General features: G+C 35.5%; 1 protein-coding gene across 1 annotated transcript in view; it reads left to right on the forward strand.

The window, feature by feature from the left end:
• Nucleotides 1-15,621: 15,621 nt before the first annotated feature.
• Nucleotides 15,622-21,425, forward strand: part of AGMO (alkylglycerol monooxygenase) — a 299,173-nt gene continuing 293,369 nt past the window's right edge. The window contains exons 1-2 of the mRNA XM_019727089.3: nucleotides 15,622-15,912; nucleotides 17,336-17,466. Coding sequence (XP_019582648.3) covers nucleotides 15,787-15,912; nucleotides 17,336-17,466 — 257 coding nt within the window. The 5' untranslated portion in view covers nucleotides 15,622-15,786. The remainder of the gene's footprint in view (nucleotides 15,913-17,335; nucleotides 17,467-21,425) is intronic.

The raw sequence follows: 21,425 nt of genomic DNA on the forward strand, positions 1-21,425 counted from the left end.
ATTTATATGATTTTTCACTCATATGTGGGATGTAAAACTGAAAGCAACAAATGAACAAGACAAACAAACAAAGAAGCAAAAAAACTTGTATATACAGACAACAGTTTAATGGTTACCAGAGGGTAAGGAGTGGTAGAAGAGGATAAAAAGGGTCAAACATATGGTGATAGAAGGAAAACTGACTCTGGGTGGTGAACACACAATGAAATATACAGATGATGCTCTATACAAATGTACACTTGAACACTAATAATTTTACTAACCAATGTCACCCAGTAAATTTAATAAAGTAAAAAAATAAAATAAAATAAATGAATAAACTATGTCTTGTCTTACCATTGTCTTTGAAGATTTACCAAGCAACTTGTCTTAGACATGACGACTTAATCCAAAAATATTTCATTTTCTATTAGATATATCAGTTCCATGTACAATCATGCGCATGTGCACACATGCACGCACACACACACACACACACACACACACACATACACACACTCCATAACAAGAGAGAAGCCATACCTCACCTATAGATGCTGGCCAAAATGCAGCTTTTGGTTTGGTATCTTCTGTACTAAGTGTACATATATCTTTATGGACAAATGTTTACAGACTTTTTGGGGGTAGATACCCAGAAGAGGGAATGGTAATGCTATTCTTAATTTTTTGAGGAACCTCCGTATGGTTTTCCACAGTGGTTGTACCAATTTATATTCCCACCAGCAGTGTATGAGGGTTCCTTTTTCTCCACAGCCTCTCCAACACTTGTTATTACTTGTCTTGTTGATGATAGCCATTCTAACAGGTGTGAGGTGGTATCTCATTGTGGTTTTGATTTGTATTTCCCAAATAGCTAGTTTATTCTTCCTTAACATGCTTCGTGATAAAATTCAGGCAGTCAGATTCACATACGTTGTAAGAATGTGCTACACTTAGTAACCAAACTAATAATAAATGTCGTATAAATCCCTAAAAATAGACCACTGCCAATTTTCATATAATCTACAAATAGTTGGAAAAACAACATGAGATTCGTTTTTTCAAGGATGTTCTCTTTTTGTTAGCTTGCTTTACTATTCCAAGATAATGTTAAATAATCGAAATAAATTGCTGTGGCTCAGTTCTGAATTACATTTCAAATCCAGTAAGTGGATGCTTATTTCACATTGTTCTGTCTTGCCTCTTTCCAACTTGCACTTCATGAGTTGTGTTTAGTTCAGGCCCAGTATTCAGAAACTCAAACAGGAAGCATCTGGGGATTCTCTGTTTTGAAGAGTGAATGGGTCAGAAATAGCCTAGAGAGGTGAGAATATTGCTTGCTTTCAAAGTGGATGAAATTTCTGCTCCCACTCAAGTTTGATGGACATCGTCTTTTAGATATCTCATCAATTCCTATCAAATAGAATGTAAAAATATATTTCATGTAAAGCATTCTGACATTAGTAGGTGGGAAAATTCCAGTTTTTAAAATTTTAATTTCCATTATATGTACATATTTAATATTCTTATTGTTTGGATCAGAATTCACTACTGGAATTTTCACCTCCCAGACAGGTCAATATGATTACATTCTATCTCCTCCTTGGTGCCCCTTTTAGAGTCATTTCTGCTATCCCAAACATGGGCTCAAATGATTGTCATTAACAGAACTGCAGGGTCCTCAAAGTTAGTGTTTTACCTTTGTCACTTTTAATGCCTCGTGATGGTCAAAAATGTTGCACTTACCTCGGGCATTTATCTTCTACTTTGGTCACTTTTTTAAAGTTATAAATATATTGACCTCAAATAGTTTAGATACTCTTTTTAACTCCCTGTTGTCACGTCTGCAAAATAAAATAATGCATTCCTCATAAGATGAGGATTAAATAAGATAATAACATGTTAGTCAAACTTTAGTCATGTATCAATTTTGAAAATTTTGCCAGACCAATTATTTATTAAATGTCTTGAATCCATTTAAATAATAAGTACAATTATCTAAACTCTAGAAACAACTACATAGCCGTGAGCTGCATAACATTTCAATCAACCAGCGGTTGTCCCAAAAGATTAGAATGAAGCTGAAAATTGCCTGTCTCCTAGTGACTTCATAGCTGTCGTAAAGCTCTAACGTAACACATCACTCACATGTTTGTGGAGATGCTGGTGTACAGTGTTGATGAGATCTACAGCAATGTGCAGTCATGCCCGAGGCCTTCACACTCACTCACACTCACTCACTGACGCACCCAGAGCATCTTCCAGTCCTGTAAGCTCCATGCATGGTTAGTGCTATATACAGGTGTACCAATTTTATCTTTTATACTGTATTGTTAATGTACCTTTTCCATGTTTAGATACACAAATACTTAACCAATGTGTTACAGTTGCCCATAGTATTCCGTACAGTAGCCTGCTATACAGGTTTGCAGCCTAGAAATAATGTATTCTACCATATAGCCTGGGTGTGTAGTATGGGGTTCCATACAGGTTTGTACACTCAATGATCACAAAACAACAAAACTGCCTAAAGGCGCATTTCCCAGAATGTATCTTTGTCATTAAGTGGCACATGACCATACTCTAAAAAGTGGTAACATTCACAGAGGTAAGGATATAGGAAAGACACACAGCTTTGATGATGGTGCTGTGAGGAGGAGTGCAGGAATAAACAGTGATGAGCTCAATGTTGATGTGTTGAGTTCTAAGTATGTATATAGTAGAGATAATAGGAGTTGGCGGGCATATTTACACTATTCATGAAATATTAAAAGGATCCAAGGATGCTAAGACGCCACAAAAAGTATTAAAGGCAGAGGCAAAAATAATCTTAAAGATGCTGAGGTACATTGGAGACACTAACAGAAATCACAAGGAGTACCGTGGAGGCGGGTAGGGGCAAGCAGTGAGGTTTTTTCTGGAATAGTCAGAAGACAGCTCATGTCATATACTCAGATCAAGGTAAGGTGGGCAAAGGGATGTGTACTTGTTTTGTTCCAAAAGTGATGCCAAATTTTAAGGTGGAAAATGATTGATTTGGCCAACATTCTAAAACGATTTTCTGGTTGCTGTGTGGACAGTGGATTCACAGCATGTTGGAGAAAAAGGAGGGAGGCAAAATAGAAGGTAATTATAATGGTCCTGGAGAGGGAGGGAGGAGGCTTGATGGATGGTATCAGTAGAAATGGAAAGCAAGAGTCAGATATAGAGCAGTAGTTTTCAACTTTTTTTTTTTTTTTTACTGCAATTTAAATTGAAAAACTAACAAATTTCTAACCTCTAAGGTGTGTGTCTGGGAGTGGCTTGTATGTAACTGAAACAAAATTTCATGAGATGATGCTAATTTTGTAACTGTTAAGAAATGGTGACATTTTGATATAATTTTATCTTTCTTCCTGTTCTATTTTAATTTTTAAATTCTACTTGTGACCCACTATAATGATTTCACAACTCATTAATGAGTTGTGGTACAATATAGGTTTGCTGGTAGAACCTATAGAAGTTGATGTAAACTAGATATGGGAAGTAAGAAAAATGGGAGAATCAAGTTAGACTCCAAGGTGTCTGCTGTGAAGTGTAGTTTGACAGAACAACTGAATATTCCCCAGAAAGCCAATGTGGTAGTGAGGACATTATGTTATATAATAGCCCTATGGGTTCCTGTGATTTGTCTGTTAAAAATACAGATAAGTGTGATATGAACATGTGAGCAAGTATTTGCATAGGTATATGGTTTTTCTCTTTCAGTACATTTCTAAGAGTTAAATGGATGTCAAGTGACAACAACACTGGGAAAAATAGAAGACAGCAGGAAAATAGGAAGACCAAATCTGAGATAGATTGACTCCATAAAAGAAGCCATGAAAGAATCGGCTTGAGTCTTCAGGAGCTGAGTAAGGCAAGATACGGTGGACGTCACCCATTCACAGGGTCAGCGTGAGTCAGAGCTGACTTAATGGCATGTAACACACACATAAGGTAAGAGTTCTTTAAAAATTAAAATTATATTTAATTTTAAAAGAAACTGCCAAACAGCTTTCGTAGTGATTTGTATCCTTTTCCATTCCCACCAGTAATACACAAAGGTCTCAGTTCCTTCACATCCTCACAAACACCTGGTATTACCAGTCTTTTTAATTTTATCAATTCTAATAGGTGTCTAGTTATTTTTTTTAATTTATTTTTTAAATTTATTGGGGTGACAATTGTTAGTAAAATTACATAGATTTCAGGTGTACAATTCTGTATTACATCATCTATAAATCCCATTGTGTGTTCACCACCCAGAGTCAGTTCTCCTTCCATCACCATATATTTGATCCCCCTTACCCTCATCTCCCACCCCCCACCCCCCTTACCCTCTGGTAACAACTAAACTATTGTCTGTGTCTATGAGTTTCTGTTTCTCATTTGTTTGTCTTGTTCTTTTGTTGTTTTTGGTTTATATTTTTAATTAAAGTTTATTGGGCTGACAATGGTTAGTAAAATTACATAGGTTTCCGGTGCACAATTCTGTAATACATCATCTATATATCACATTATGTTCACCACCCAGAGTCAGTTCTCCTTCCATCACCATATAGTTGATCCCATTTACCCTCATCTACCACCTCCCTCCACCCTTACCCTCTGGTACAACATGGACAGATCTCGAGGTATGTAGTGATTTTAATACGCATTTCTCTAGTGACTAATGACAGTGACTGACATTAGTACTGATTTGCCATTTGAATGATCTTTTGTGAAGTATCTCTTCAAATCTCTTGCCCATTTTTTAAAAATTAGGTTAGTTTTGAGTTTTCAGAATTATTTGATTCTTCTGGGTCAAAGTCTTTTATTAAACATAGGATTTGTAAACATTTTTTCCCCAGTATTTGGCTATTCTTTCATTCTCTCAACAGTGACTTTTGAAGAGCAGCGGTTTTAAGTTTTGATGTAGTTTTAAGGGAGTGGGGAAAGTGCAGAAAGTATGTGGCTTTGGATATATTTGTGTGAGGTATTTTCTCTTTTACTTTGAAGACCTGTGAGTTAGGAGGCTATTTTTTTTTTTTTTTCCTTTCCAGTAAGCAGATCATGAGGCATCTAATTTATTATTTGAACAGGGCAGGTGACAATGATGTGCAGTAATGTTCCAGGGGTGGCAGTGAAAATGAACAGAAGGTATCTTTCAGATAGTTCTGATTTCAGCTGGGACACAAGAATTCTCGACTAGGTGATGGCAACAATAGCACAGTGATTTATTATAGTGCAAACAAGTTCTGATAGTGTTGTGGAGTAACCCATTCTCCTTGGCAGAGTTTTACATTTAGGTTACAATAGCAAGGTAGGGCTGTCCTTTTCCAAAAAGAACACCCTACCACCCCACTATCCCCCCTCCCTCACCCCACACCCCCCAGGGGAGGATTCCTGAAGAAGGAGGGCAGAAGGAAGCTATGCTGAGGTGTGTGTAATTGAGGGCTGTTTTTTCTAATGCTGTGGTAAATTCTTATTTGCTACACACCCAGCTGAGGATCCAGGCATCCCAGTTATATATTTGAAGTATAAAACAGCCTGGTTCCTTATACAAAATACTAAATAAATTTAATCCCCTTCTGCCAAGAAAAATTCTGAAGTAAAAGTTGATTGAAAAGTATTTGCAGAGATGATGCTGGAAACAAAAATTAAAATAAACGAAAACTTTATCAGTTTGCTTGGATCATGAATTGGTCCCCTGAACACATTTGGTTTTTCTCATTGGCGTCACCAGCAGTCATATCCCAGTAGATATTGGCTCTTCTTAATGATAATATGTGCTTTTGTTAGAATAATAAAAATTTACGTATATCTCCTAAGAAATGCCTATCAAAATAAGACACTAGCTAGATTGCTCTTTTCACTCATTAAATAATCTATTGACTTAAAAAAATTCCTTGCCACATGACAAAAAGAAATTAAAAAATCTATATCAATACACTCAATAATACTTAATAAAACAGAGTGAAATAGGTGATAAAAATTAAGCAAGGAAAACATTGGCAGGAATCAATGTGAATCCAGAGGTGAGTTTAGTATACCACCACGTGAATCCTATACACTTGCCAGATTTATGGTATAAATTTGGCACTAAGCTATACATTAAACCATCTGAAGTGGGAAACATGATTAGGTAGGTGATTCATGGCATCCGTAAAATTAAACAACACAAATGCTGTTCAGGAGAAACACATTATTCTTGGTACTGAAACTAGAGAGAAATTCCTAACCACATGTCCTAGAGAATGATAAGAACTGGATTTATGTCTACGATGAATTGCTTCAACTCTGTTTCATAAAAGAAGGTTCATAGGTCCTTTCATCAGCAGGCAGCAGGTTCTGTGATGGATATTTAGGTAAAGGACTTTGTCTGATCTGCTGGTGTTATTAGAAACACACTTCTGTAGGTAGCATAGCACACTAACTATTCGTACCTTTTATATTTTTTCGAGCATATACAAGTCCTTTATAGTGATTTCCCCCTCAGATCATGGGCATTAATTACCACTACCGAAGATAGGTGTCTATTCTTTCCTTAACAGAGAAACACCCCTACACAGACCCTGAGTTAGACAGCAGTTTCCAAACCATGCACCATGTCACACACATTCTCAGATGTGTTCTCAAGTATTAGATTAACAGTAATTCTGTAGGAAATTACAACTGAGACACTGCAAGTTGAGCCCATTAAAATAAATTTACTTGCTGCTGGACTTGTCAGAACCTTTAAAATATGTATTACACAATAGATTAATCTCTAAGAGGTATATGTGTTATTTTGTGTTTTCCAAGTATATTTTTCAAAAGGAATCTTTCTCTTTTGCAGAGAATCTCATGAGTTATTTAAAAAAAAAATACTCTTGAGACCATCCACATTCTTGTATTGTGCACTGTGCATTTGGATTAATTCCAACTTTGACTCAAAATCAATCCTATAAAGAGCGAGTTACATATATTCTGACACTGATATGTGTGTAGCACTTTGAGTTGCTCTTTTGGCACTGACTACTGTTTAAATAACAATGAGATGTATTAGCTTGATGGAATTTTAAAGAAATAACTTCTGAAATACTATTTGTTTTTTGAGCTCTGAACTCAAGTATATGCCATAAATTTCTTTAAAGATCATGTTCTACCTGATCTTTGCCTTCTAAGTCGTGGAAAGGACTTTGGCCAAAAGTAATAAAATCTGATCTAAGAAAATAGAGAGATTGATTTAAGTTTCATATGGTGCCATTTTCTAATGAAAAGTATTAATACAAAGGATTCAAAGACTCCTAGAGACAATATTAAAATGTTGGCAGCACATAGCTATGTTATTTTTTTAAAAATTGCCCTCAAATACATATATATATATATATATATATATATATATATATATATATATATATATAGAGAGAGAGAGAGAGAGAGAGAGAGAGAGAGAGAGAGAGAAATAGGAGTATAAACAATGAACTTCATATTGTGACAATAGTTATTATATACAAATTATGCAGGCATTTAGCTATGAAAAATGAAAATAAGCCTGGATATACTAAATGCTAGATAGCATGCAGAGCAACTGGAACTCTCATACTGGTGGGGATGCTAAAAAGTACATACACTGGAAAAGAGTTTGGCAGTTTCTTAATATTAAAACATATCCTTATTGTACTATGTATTAAAATAGGAATACATCCTTTCATTACTTCTATAATGAGATTATTCATAGTAATGTGCAAATTATAATATTTTATGTTTTCTACATTTAAACCATAAAAAAATTGCCATGCAAGAAAACTACAAATAATAGATATGGTTTTCAAATAAAAATTGAGTATTGTTTAAGCTTATGAACATGGTTGAATCATCCTTATGTTTGGCTCGTAGTTGTTATAGTCAGTACTTTTTCTTTCTATGCATAGCCAATACTCCTATTTTGAGATTTGAATTTCAGATTTATATAGCCAACTGCTGCAACCATGTCTACGTAGATGTCTTCAGGTATTTCATATTATTTTTAAAGCCAAATATTCCAGTTTTTCCATTGTAGTAAATAACAGCTCCATTTTTTATTTGCTTAAACCAAACTTTTAAACTGTGCATGTCTCCTCAGCCATTGTATTAGTAAATCTGGTCATCTTTACCATCGAAATGTATCCAGAATCTTTCCACTTCTCACTACTTCCACTGAAAGCACCCAATTGAAAGTCACCGACATGTACTGCTTAAATTATATCAGTGACTTCTGAATGGTCCCATGCTTTCACTCTCCCCCCCTATTGTTTATTCTTCACACAGAAACCAGACTGATGGTTTAATACCTATGTTAGATTATGTGACACCTCTGTTCAAAACCTTCCAAGGTATTTTTTGTCTATATTAGTTAGGGAACCATTAGCCTCAAGTAATAACTACTGAAATACAAAAAACACATTATACGCTTAAATTTTACTTACATAATGTCCTGAGTGATGGTTAGCTCTCCTCCAAATGATTCAGAGACCATGGCATTTTCCATACTGAGGCTTTGTCTTTCATCATATAGCTTCCAAATTTGAAAAAGGTGGACCTAAATTACACATAGAGTATGAACTCATCTATGTAAAATAATGTCTCTGAACGAACCTTGAACATAAGATGAACATTAAAATACGAATGAGGCTCTAATCTGATTGGTGGGATTATGATGACTTACTTTTTTTTGGTAAAGCATTTCCTACATTTCTATAGGGAACATACATTATTTTTACAATCTTAGAAAAATAAACCTTTAAAGATGGTGATGTAAGAACAGGCTTCCAGTAAAATTCCCCAAAATTGACTCAGTGACTAAAGAGAAAGATATATGGAGAGGTATTATGAACTGAATTGTGACTCCCCACAATTCATATGTTGAAGCTCAGGCCCCCAAAATGACTGTATTTGGAGATAGGACCTTTACAGAGGTAATTAAGGTTAAATGAGGTCATAAGTGGTCCTTGCAAGAAGAGGAGAACAGGGGTAAGAACTAAATATTCCCTCATTTGGAAGGATAAAGGCTGGAGATATGGCAGCACCAAGGAAAAGGTGACAGTCTGCCTTTCTTGCTTTCAACTTGAAGTCACCTTGATGTGTTTTTCTTAGTAGAAAGATGACTAAACCATGTGCTACTATTTCTACTATTTTAACCCAGTTTTTCAAAAAACAGAGTTGGATCCCTCTGCTGTAGTTGATGAACTCTGTAACCTACATGTGGTCAAGATTGGTGGTGAGACCTATGGCTAAGATCGACCCACTCAAATAGGAATCATTTGGGCCTGTAGGGTCAATAACAGCAAAGGAGAATGAGATCATCTAGGGTGGAGGGGATTATACACTCTCTCACAAAAGAGAAAACCCATGGGCTGAGATGCTTTTCCACAAGCAAGTTCTCATTTTTCCTAATTGTCAAATTGTCCAAAATCAAGACATGTTTTATGACTGGAAATCCTCCCTAGTAGGCCATGGGAACTCCCTAAACTTAATGAATAGAAATTACAGGAAGAATACCTGAAATGGTCTTTTTGTGTGACTGGAGTAGAAGAGGCCAAGGAGAAGAGAACTAAGATAAGGAAAACTGGCCACCACTACTGCAGTTCCAACTCACTGATAAAGCATTAGGACTTTTGGAGATTGATCACGTTCATAGCTTCTCCTCCACTTCCTCTGGCTGATAAGAGAAATCTAAACTCCAAAGTGCTACATCTAGCTGGAGGTATAATACCAAGCAACAGTCACCACATCTTTTTTAAGGAAAAAATAAACAAACAAAAAAAGAAACATGAAAAGACCTGTACCCATTCAAGAATAAACCAATAAGGAATGGGAGGGGCGTGCAGATGGACATTGAGTATTACCCTCTAGGAAATTAAGAATATTTTAGGTACTATTCTTTTACGCACACAAAGAAGTTAAGTAGGAAGTAAATTTGAAGGAAAAGATTATATGATTAAAAAAAAGACATAATAGGAGAAGAGAGTTAAGAAGATAAATTAGGAAAACAAATAATATCTTGTAGAACTTAAAGTAGAACCAGAAGGAGAAAGAAACAGTGAAGACAAATATAAGCTTTAGTTAGAAAGCATTAGAAAACAAGAGCTGAAAATGGCCAGATCGATATATGAATATGGAAGACAAATGGGATCTGGTAAACAGATATATCACATTTGTGAAGAAATGTAAAAAAAAAAAATTATAAATGAAGCAGAAATAGTAAGAAAAAATACAATAGCAGGAAATTTCCTTAAGCACAGGAAGATTAAAATTTGACGTTTAAAGAGGGCTACCTCTTCAACATATTCCTACCAAAGAAATAACACACCAAGATGATTAAAATTTCAAGGGCACAAACATATTTTATGAGTGCCTCCTAGAAAACTGTTTCTACATAATTTAGCATTTTATAAACAGTGAGACTCAGTATCACATGCATTAAAGACTATGACACAGAAGACTTTTTATAATTACAAAAAGAGTGCTATGTCCTGTGTTAGTTATAAATGTATTGCTTCTCATCTCCAGATTCCTACTTTGTTGATTGATCTGTGAGAATGGATCAGAGTCTTTTAAATATTTTTCCTATGATAGCTGACATGATGTTAAGCTGTGTCAGGAGTGAGGCCTGGACAGTCATTGTTAAAGGAAAGGGTTTTCCTCTCTGGTTCCCACGTGCTTACTTGGCACTGTCCTACAGTGCTGGGGGATTTTCCAGGGCCCAGTGCCTGCAGTGCTTGGCAGTCAGCTGCTTCACCCTCTCAGGTGGTTTTGTCGGGAAGTACCTCCTTATCCTGGCGAACAGTTTTCTCAGTCATCTATCTTAGAGGGCTGATTTGTTGGTTCAAAAATCTCAGGAGCTTCCTGGGTGAAATCTGAAACTGGCCCTCATACGCAGACTGCAAGGAAAGACTGAAGACAGAGGCAGACCGGTCCAAATTGGTAGGTGGCAGGTTAAATAAACAAGGGAACTTACATACAAGGCGTGTCGTAGGAGGCTGCAAGATTAGATCTCCACACCCACCCACTTGAATATTGAAAGTTTATATAGAGACCTTAACTGGGTTCAGCCACATCAACAACACATTGCTCTCTCAAGGCTGTGTCCTTGAAAACAGCTTAGGCTATTGGAACGATAGGCAAACTTATATACCAACGACAGAGGAAGAGGTGATGAGCCTCCAATGGCCTGGGTCCAGCTCCTGGGTCAACTGGAGGTCACGTCCTTTCAATTACCTCCTCTAACATGATTTCCAGCGCATTCCTCAGTCCAGTCCTGACGACAGTGGCTGCTCCTTATAGCTGCTATTGCTACATTCTTTAGAGTTCCCTTAATTTTTATTAATCACTTCATCACTCCAGTTCCCTGTTGTAACCGACAATTCTTTGTATTAAACTTTCGCTGTTCAAATTGCTATTATTTTTCTTTCCTGAATGTACAGTTATCTCTAGAGATTTCCAATCACTTGATTTTTTTATGTCTTTTCAATGCAAAGAGCTTCTGAAATCTTTTTGTGTGATTTATTCGCAAATGGGAACACTGAATAGCCAGTTTTCATGTCTTGCATTCTTGAAGGTTGCTTGTCACTCATATCTGGCTGTTCCCAAACATTTCCACTTTAATTAGATAGAAGAAGGGACTGCAAGCAGGGCCCCAGTGACTAGGAAGCTTCGGACAGAGATTTGACACAGATATTTGGACAGATAGGCACCTGGAACTATCTTGGGCTTTTCCTCTTTCTAACTCAGGCGTAGGTTTAAAGACCCTGTTCTCTACATCATGGCTTCACGTGACAGATTTTCTGCCAAAGAGTTTTATCATTGTTGAATTTTGAGGGGGTCAATTTTTGAATGAGAGATTTTATATTTAGCCAAGTTATTCTGCATATATAGACATATGAAAAAATTATAGTAAGATATGTAATTATACACGTTCCCTTCTGAAAAAAAGGAAAGATTACTTTGTAATTTACATCAGAACAAAAAAATAAAAGAATGGAGAAAATAAGAAATATAAGCATGAGTAGTGAGCATTGGCGTCGTTTAAATACAGAACTAAGTTTAAATGAGTGTAATGTATATGTTTATTTGTTCCAGACCAGTTTATTGAGTGCCCATTATGTCAATTATTCCAAATCAATCCATGAATGTAATGGATGTCCAGTTAAAATACCAATAGAATTATGTATGTTTAGTCTAAATAGATCCATTAGAGTAAATGTAAAAAAAAAATAGTTTAAGATTTTTGAAAAATAAAATTCATAAATGAGAAGGTATTCTACAAGTTACCAGAATGTATTATGATAATACAATAATTAAGTCAACATGGTGCCAGCACAAGAATAAACGTATCAGTGGAACTGAGTGGGGAGCCTGGAAACAGTCCAGATATGTAAAAGAATAGTGTTAAAAGTACTGACACTAACTGATGGTTTGGGCAGAGCTCTGATATCCATCCAAGGGCTGATAAGGAAGATATAACATGAAATAATGACTTAATATGATATACAAAATAAACTCCAGATGACAAAAGGAATGGCAACAACTGAAACATTCTGTAACATTCTAGAAGAAAACATAGATTATTTTTATAGAATTCTGGTGAGGAAAATATTCATAAGCAATACCCAAAGGAAGAGGTAATAAAATAAAAGATAATAGCACACAAAAAGTTGTAACTGCTGAACGATAACATACAGGTAACAAAATTAAAAGAAAATAAAGACAGAGAGAATATTTGCCACATACATGAGGAAAATATGTAAGATATAGAATGCAAATAGCTTATAAATCAATACAGAAAGAATATACTAAAATTACATTTTATTATATTATATTGTGCAAGATATATTTTAAAATAAATCACATGAAGAAAAACAAATGGCTAATAAATGTAATGAAATGACTATCAAAATCACTAGGGAAATGCAAATTAAAGCAAGATGACATTTTTAACCAATCAATTGGCTAACAACTGTAAAAGATAGATAGTAGCCAATGTTAGCAAGAGTGAAAGTCAATTTTCCAGGTGGATTTGGCAGCAATTTCAAAGCGTAAATTTTACATAGACTTCCAACAACATAATCCATGTTGAGGAATCTGTTTAATGCAAAAATGTGCACAACTATACAAGATGTTTATGCCGTGATGTCCATTGGTGCATTATATTTATTACCTTGAACTGGACGACAACACTTAATTTTACAACAATGGAGAAACAGTTAAGTTATGATGGTGTGATGGTTCATAGTTGACGTTTTCCTCAGATCCATTCCCCCATCCCAAGGGCTGGCTGCTCAGACTTCTTTTCCTAGGCATCTCTTTCACCTGGCTTTTGACTCATTTAGGCCAATGGGAAGTACTGCTGGGAGATTGGTTGGCAGGAAGGGAGAAGCCACAGTAATTTTTTTCCTGTCACTCTGCTTATGCTAGACAGGCCCGTTGTGGTTCTAACTTTCCCTGGGTGACCCAGCCCCTAAGCTGTACTCACACAGCCTCCTCCTTTTGTCCTTATAGCTTAAGGATGCTAGTGGTTTCCTATTGATATTAATCTCTAGATTGCCTCTTTGTTCCCACTTGGTTTTTACCTCTTGCATCATCTCTGTAATTAATTCTTTGTATTAAAGTTCCGCTGCTTGAAATACTTAAAATGACTGTGTTTTCCTGCTTGGAATACATACACACCTCTGCAGCCAGTAAAAAAAAAAATGCTGTATAACCATACACAGAGTGGAAGAATGTTCCTGGTAAGTTGATGGCTCCAAGGAGGAAAGTTGCTACATCTTCTGTTTAATATAGTCTGTTACCAGAAAAATCAAACAATGTGTGTATGTATAAATGCATTTACCTGACGATAATAATAATGATAATAACAATTAAACTTTGTAGGAAAAATAGATATGCAAAAATACCCAGTAGGATACATTGTTCTTGTGAAGTTGAAGGGAAGAATATGTGTGTGTGTTGAGAGAAAGGGTACTGCTACTTTTTACTTTATATACCACTATGTTTGAATTTTTTTCTTCCATAATGCATTACATATGTAATTCCAAAAAAATTAAAAAGCAGGTAATAAAACACTGTGCCTAATCCGATCACTTTTATTAACTATGTATGTCTATATGTGTTCATTTAGAATGGGAACCATCTGCAAGTACAGTCAGTTTTGCAATATTTTGAAATGGCAGATTTGTTCCAAACAGGATTAATATGTTAGGAAATAACTTGAGCCTGCCATCGATACTTGTGTGTGAGAAACACCAGGTGAATGTAAAAGATTGCACCCAACTAAGCTGAAAGGTTTAGGAATACACAAAATGCACACACATGCACATGCCTTAAACATGTACCAGCGTCCTCAGTTCACCTGTATGTTATGAGCCTTGGAATTCATAACTGGTTTACAACTTTCTGTCTGACTTCAGGTAAGCCTCTTCCCAATACTCCACAATAACTCACAATCTGTAACTCTTCCAATGCCTACTTCTACCAACAAACATCAGGTCTTTTGCAAGGTGAAGCACCATATTTATTGCAGTATTTATCATTCCTTTACATAACATGCATGTGTAAAACTGTGCCACCTTTTTTTAGGTTCTGATTTTTTTCCTTTTGTGAGTCATTACAAAATTTATGAGTATTGAACTCTAATCCCATTTTTTATCATAAGCCCAGTGGTTTTTATTGCACAATTTTGCATAGTATAATGATTTTTAACAACACATGTGTCACATGATAGCAGAACTGACTATACATATACCAAAATGTTAATAATGACTCTGGGTAGTAATTTATTTGTTGCTTATCTAATTCTTTCCTAAAACAATTGTGTATTAATAATTTAAGTAAATCTACATAAATATTTTTAAAATGAAAGTTAAGGTAGTAGCCACAGGATGACTACGGTTAATCTAGGTGGAGCCTTGAGGCTATTTGAGGAAGCTCCACTCACTCACTAGGGATGCAATCAAGTGCCCTCTAGTCTACCTAGAAGAAATAAACAACTTAAGCAACTCCTGGTAAATAGACACAAGGTCTCACAGTCACATCCTGGCAGCTTTTTCAATAATACGCTCCCTCTAAATTCTAAGAATACAGACGTGACTAGTCAAGATTCCATTAAACAATGTAGACCATGTAATAAGCAGATGCCCCTAAATTGCTTCACTAACACTCAAAAGGTAGAATGATACAGATCCAAAAATATATAGGCAAAGACCAGTATGGTATACAAGATTCAGTGCTTAATACCTTTCAAGCTTAGTCTTGTCAAGTGAGATGAGAGCGCCCTGTCTTTTCAGGGTATATGACTCTGTGGGGACACTTGAATACCATGAGAATTTCAAAAGGGAAACAAAAAATGAATTTTCTTCATGTGATTTGAGTCTTGAATTTCTGTCCATTTTTTCAGACTAAACGTTCACCTGTTAACACTTCTTTTCCTCCCCCTTTCGAAGGAGGTTTTATATGTTTTTTTTTGTTTTTTGTTTTTTGCTTTTTAATGGTAAGTAGCTCCACCTACAGCCAAGCTCCACTGTTTATCTTTGATTTTGGCATGATTCCCCCTTTTCCTCCCCCACATGCCCGTTTCTGGGACAGCGCCCACTGAACTTTGAACTCGTTCTTGATCCCAGTATTTTCCTCAGCACAGAATCTGCTGTTGGCTGAGCTCTCTGTGGAGCTTTGTTTCTCGCTGTTCTCTGACAAAGGGCTTGTTCTGTGAAGCACATCTCTTTGTTCAGCTTCTGGCTTCAACCACTGAATCACAAATATTCTCCAGCTGGGAATCAGACAAGGGCAGAGATGAAGAACCCAGAGGGCCAACAGGATGTTTCATTTTCCCAGGGAATTCGCATGATGTTTTACGTGATGAAGCCCAATGAAACATCATTCCAAACCCTAGAAGAGGTGCCTGATTATGTAAAACAGGTGAGACTCTCTGGGAAGGGGCTGCTTTAGCTTTTTTCTTAAATACGAAGTAAGTTTAAATACATTCTTGGGGTTTGCTCACTTTCATTTTTCAAATTATTAAATTATAACAAAAACAATTCCTTTTCATAAAGCTATGGAGCAAAAGTAGAATTTGTACTTGAATTGAATTTCTGTACGACATTCTTAACCATCTTCTTCTATTAAAGTATCCTCCCCTGATATGTCACTCCAGAATATGACAAAACTTTCAAAAGTCTTCCTGGACACAGTGGCATTACAAATTTAGCTCTTAGAAGCTCAATGTCCAATGGTTATATGACATCAGTAAACTTTGTAGCAACTTTGTTTTTTAAGAGTAAACTTGTCTACCACCTCCCAGGAAACAATTTCCTCTTTAATTTGGTAGAGTAGTGCTGCAGAGTGGATACACAGCTGAGTCCAACTCTGATTTCCTAACTTTGAACTTGAACCAAGTTTTATTTGAAACTCTGAAGTGTTTAGAGGCACTTTTCACTTTTGGTTCCTGGCTATGATTGGAAGTGGAAATATCCAGAATTAGAACTTGAATACTGAAGTTCCCCACCCTGTCAAAATGTTCCTACAACACTTACTAGTTCAGACCAGAAATAGAAAAAAAAAAAAAAAAAAAAAAAAAAAAAGTGACATCAGAGAATATGTTCTTGGGAGTTCAGTTTAGGAAACTTCAAAACTCATGATCAGCTTCAAATGAGTGAAACCCATAACTTTTTCAGGATTTGATATTACTTTCTGTTGTTTTTTTTAAGAAAAAATCTTCATAAATTATTTTTTATATTGTAATACTATTATTACAGTGGAATAATAGTGGAACCTCAAAACACCTATTATATAAAACAAAATTAAAGCTGAATGAATAAAACTTGAATGATGTTTCAAACATTTAAAATAACCTTATTCTTTAAAATACTCAGAAGAATATTCTGTGTTCATATAGTTTCAATTTTGTCATCCCTGCAATTCTAAGATGAAAAATCTATATTCGTGGTACATCCTTAAGGAATGCCTTTTATTAAAGTGAGTCTAGCTTAGTCATATGTAGATAATAGACTTCTGGTAATTGCACTTATTTTAAAATGTAATTTTTAGGTCTAACTTGAAACATGTCCCTGCTAATCTTGTTTTCTTAGTGCAATTATCATGGTTACACCTGCTTACATTTTATTTTCAAACTGGATGATAGAATTGGAGCACCTGTTTAGTATACATCTGAAATAATGGCATTTATTTGTTGGGAGAAAATTGTCCTCTAGGAAAGGTGTATACCTATTCCTTCTATGAGATGTCACTCTGGACCTCCCACTTCTGGAATGACTAATGAGCAAATGTGGAAGAATTGCATACCGAGCACAATAGCATTTCTTTTCTGCAATTTCCTTTCCAGGCAACTCCATTTTTCATTTCCTTGATGCTGCTTGAACTAGTTGTCAGCTGGATTCACAAAGGGAAGCCACCAGGTCGTTTGGATGATGCATTAACATCAATATCAGCTGGTGTTCTGTCTCAGCTTCCAAGGTGAGCAACACTGAGGCAATAAACTGAAATTCTCAAATTTGATGGAAAAGGAATTAGTTTATTTTTCACATACATCTCCAAATAATTCAGTTACTATCATTCAACATTTTAATGTTTTGTTCATCATAGATTTTTCTATGCATTCATTAAAAATTACTGCTCTAAATATAATTTATCTTGATTACTGAGCTCATTGGTGCTCCCCATAAATTCTGTGCCCAAGCTGTGTGCTTCATTTACCCTACCCTAGTCCCCGCCTTAAGTTATGGTCTTGATATCTATCGGAAAATTAATTTTGCCTCAGGAAAATTCATACACGTTCGCAGTCTGGTATGTAGATACTCCCTAGTTAAAATCCTGCAAAACTCTGGATTACTATGGTGGTCCCTAAGTGGTGTGCCTCCATCTAGTCCTATTTCCTTTGCGGCCAAACATTTCCATAATGGAAATCCAATGGAAACTCTTTACAGATTCTTTTTGGCCTGAGGATAATGTACAATTTCTTTTTCTCGTCTATGGAGGTCTTGGTCTATCCACCCTTCATTCTCCTTTCCCTTTTTGTGATATTTGTTCTTTCCATACTCTACTTCTCGCCATTGCCCAGATGTCACACGTATTTCCCCCTGCTGGGGAAGCTACCCATATGGCCAACTCTGGTTCATTTCTTAAGTCTAGGTATAGAATTCTCTTGACGAATCATTCTTCAGCAAATCATATTTGTTTTCCCACTCTTCATGAGATGCCACTTCATTATGGTCCCATGGAATCTTGTGCTTACCCCGGGTATAGGATTGTTTCACCTGTTTTCACTCCCAGCCCTTCCTGCCAGCTTGCTTGCAACTTGAGAGCAGAGGTGTTCATCTTTCTTCATAGTATTAACTCCTGTGCCTGGAATGATGTTTGGTACATGGTAGTTTAAAATAATAATTATTATTATAATAATAATATCCTCATAGTGTTACGTTAATAATAAAATTGGATGATGAAGAGACTGAACACTAATAAATAATAAATGACCTACTACTTTTTAGAAAGAGTACATTATAATGTGTATAGAAGAGAAATCAGTGAATGGAAGGTTCTTCAGTACATGAGGATTTACCAAAGAGGCAGAGGGTGAGGGAGGATTCCCTTAGAAGTATGTGCTTGTGGTGTTGATGAATGCTCTCATTCCTGCTTCCCACTCATTGCTTCTTTTACTGTTTAAAGAACTTTACTTCTGACCAGTGCTCATTTCTTTGGAATGTTTCTGTGAACCGCCCAGTGGGAAACCAAGGTGAATTATAAATGATAATAATAATAAAATGAAAACTTAAATATATCTGAGAAAAGGAAAAATAATTTCATACAATGGCATAAAATTGTTTAGTTAGGAAGTAAACTTAAAAGTAAAATTTATTTTATAAATGTTACTATGAATAAGATAGGTTAATAGGCATGAAGTAATAAAACTGATAATCATAATAATTATAATAACAATTACTCTCTGAAAAATTGCATGTATGGTGGTGCATTGCTTTCAGAGTCAGAGGATAATATCTCACGGTATTTGTAGTTAATTACCAGAATGTCCTAAATAAGAATTTACAATTATGCATAATTTCCTCTATTTCATATCTCTTTTGAACAGATCGGAACAAGAAATACATTCAACATACTCAAGGGATAGGTAGATTTGGTATTGAAAAATACCCACTTGGTTATTATTGCAGTTCTTTCTGAGAAAGTTAAGTGTATAGGTTTATCTAAATTAGATACCTGATGAACTATAAAAATAAGTTGATAATTGAGAAGTGCCCTGAAGGTGCAATTATGGATCTCAAATTTTGTTGAGTTGAAATGGATTTATTCAAAACTCAGGGAGACATTAGTTTTTCAAGTTGGACTTTGGTCAAAAATGAAATTTGATTGTTCTTCTATATTAACTACTAGAAATATAATCTTTATCCTCAGTACTATATTTCTATTCAGCAGTGTGATTTTTAAAAGGTACAGTTATAACAGTGTGTGCAAGAATCAGAAATGTATTTTTGTTGAAAACAAACCCCCAAAGCATAACGAAGATGGGGAGAAGGCGGGTGGGAAGGAGGGAAGGAGGGAGAGAGAGAACAGCAGTTCTTTTCCTTCACACCCCACCACTCATAACACTCCCTAAGCTAACACAAGCTGTTAACTCTGGTGCCCTTTGAAAGAAAGGTGAAAGGTTGCGAACTTGAATTTGGAGCATATTTTTCTATAGTTGTATTTTGAATGGTAACAGCAAATGGCTTCTTTTTTGTTCTTATACGTGTGAACTGCATTTCTAAATTATGAAATGTGGTTAATTTTGTAAGTTTTGCAACAGATTTTACTTTTTATAGCTTTTTTATCTAAAAGAACTCAGCAAACCAAATGATCTGAAAATGAGATTTAAAAAATATTGTCGTTTATTTTGTTGTCAATAAAAGAAAAAAGATGTAAGCAGAGAAGGAAAGCTGATACTCAGGATCCATTCTATTCAATCCCTCGACAAAAGACGAGAAGGGGCGTTTAACAGAAACTCTTAAAAACAAGATTTCAGTTGAAGCCGAAGCATCAAGGGGAATCCTTGTGCAAATCATTAACAGCTGAAGGTTAGATTAACACGGCACTGATCATATCCTCTCCGAGGGACTCATTTCATTTTCTACAGGAGCAACGGGGCTTTGCCATCCTTAAAATACATGACTGCGAGAAAAATGGTAGTATACCATTTGTTAATTCGTTTGTGAGCAACCACGTAAATAGACAAAAGAAGCTGTGGAATTCAAAGTGAAACCCTAAACATGTTTTTCCACTTTGCCATTCATGTAATGGAAATGGTGTATGCACACCGAGGAAAAACAATGTTTATCTGAGGATCTCAATTTTATTATTACATAAAATTTGAAATATCCTGAAGATTAGTAGCATACGTACCATATTGATAGAAAAAAACTACATGCTGTATCTTTCAAATCTTTATGTAAGGGAAAATATTAATCACAGACAAGATTATATCTTGTTTACAAGGCTGTCGAACAGACCATCATGTATAATAAAAGTCCATCTGTCCTAAGAACCAGATTCTGGGGAGGCCTGCATCTGTTTTGCTCTTCCGGAATCCAGTAGGCAGCCCTCCTAGTCAAAATCTAGTCTTGAAGTTATAGACGGATATTTCTATTTAATCATAGTTAAATGCAGTGTATCACATGCAGATAATCTGCCTTTCTACCAATTACTTGCATATGTGACTATAAAAAATTAAACATACGAAATTTCTTACTAAATCTATTTTCTTTAATAAAATCTTTCTAAAACTTGTGAAATAGTCTGCTACTGACTTAAATGCTAACGAGTGAAAAATAATCACTTTTTTTTTTCCTGCTTGTTTAAGCAGAACTCAATTTCCAATCCTTCATTAGAAAACCGGGACCTCAATTTGTTACTTCCTTCCAATGTTTCTGCTTCCATAAATTGCATCCTCCCCAGAGAAATTTTATTCCCGATATAAATATCTACAGTATGTTTGTTTTTAATGGGTTCATTTATTCTGTTGAAACAGCAGATTATAAATCAAATTGCAATAGTTTGGAGGGATAATTTAAGTAGGTAAATTTTCAAATAAGTTGGGGACACTCCACTTTTAATACATATGGGTCACTGCCAAATTTCACTATGGAGTTAGCTCTGCAGTGTTCAGCCATACATATGCACAGTTTTACTGGCCATGACTGCCATGGAATTTTCCATTCCTGACAAGAAAGTTTCAAAAAAAAATTTAAAGAGGAGGAAATTAAACTTCTTTGAAATACTTTTTACTCCTTGGGGTGTGACTGGAGAATAAAGAAAAATTGTATACTGGGTTTTTAATACTAGACTTCAGTATCAGAGGTAATTCTGCCTTAGGCCACATCAGGCTTCTGACAAATAAGTGCCTGTCATTTTGGATGATGACTTTA

This window comes from Rhinolophus sinicus, chromosome 4 (assembly GCF_057876585.1).
Source record: "Rhinolophus sinicus isolate RSI-liver-muscle chromosome 4, RSI-T2T, whole genome shotgun sequence".
Lineage (NCBI taxonomy): Eukaryota > Metazoa > Chordata > Mammalia > Chiroptera > Rhinolophidae > Rhinolophus > Rhinolophus sinicus.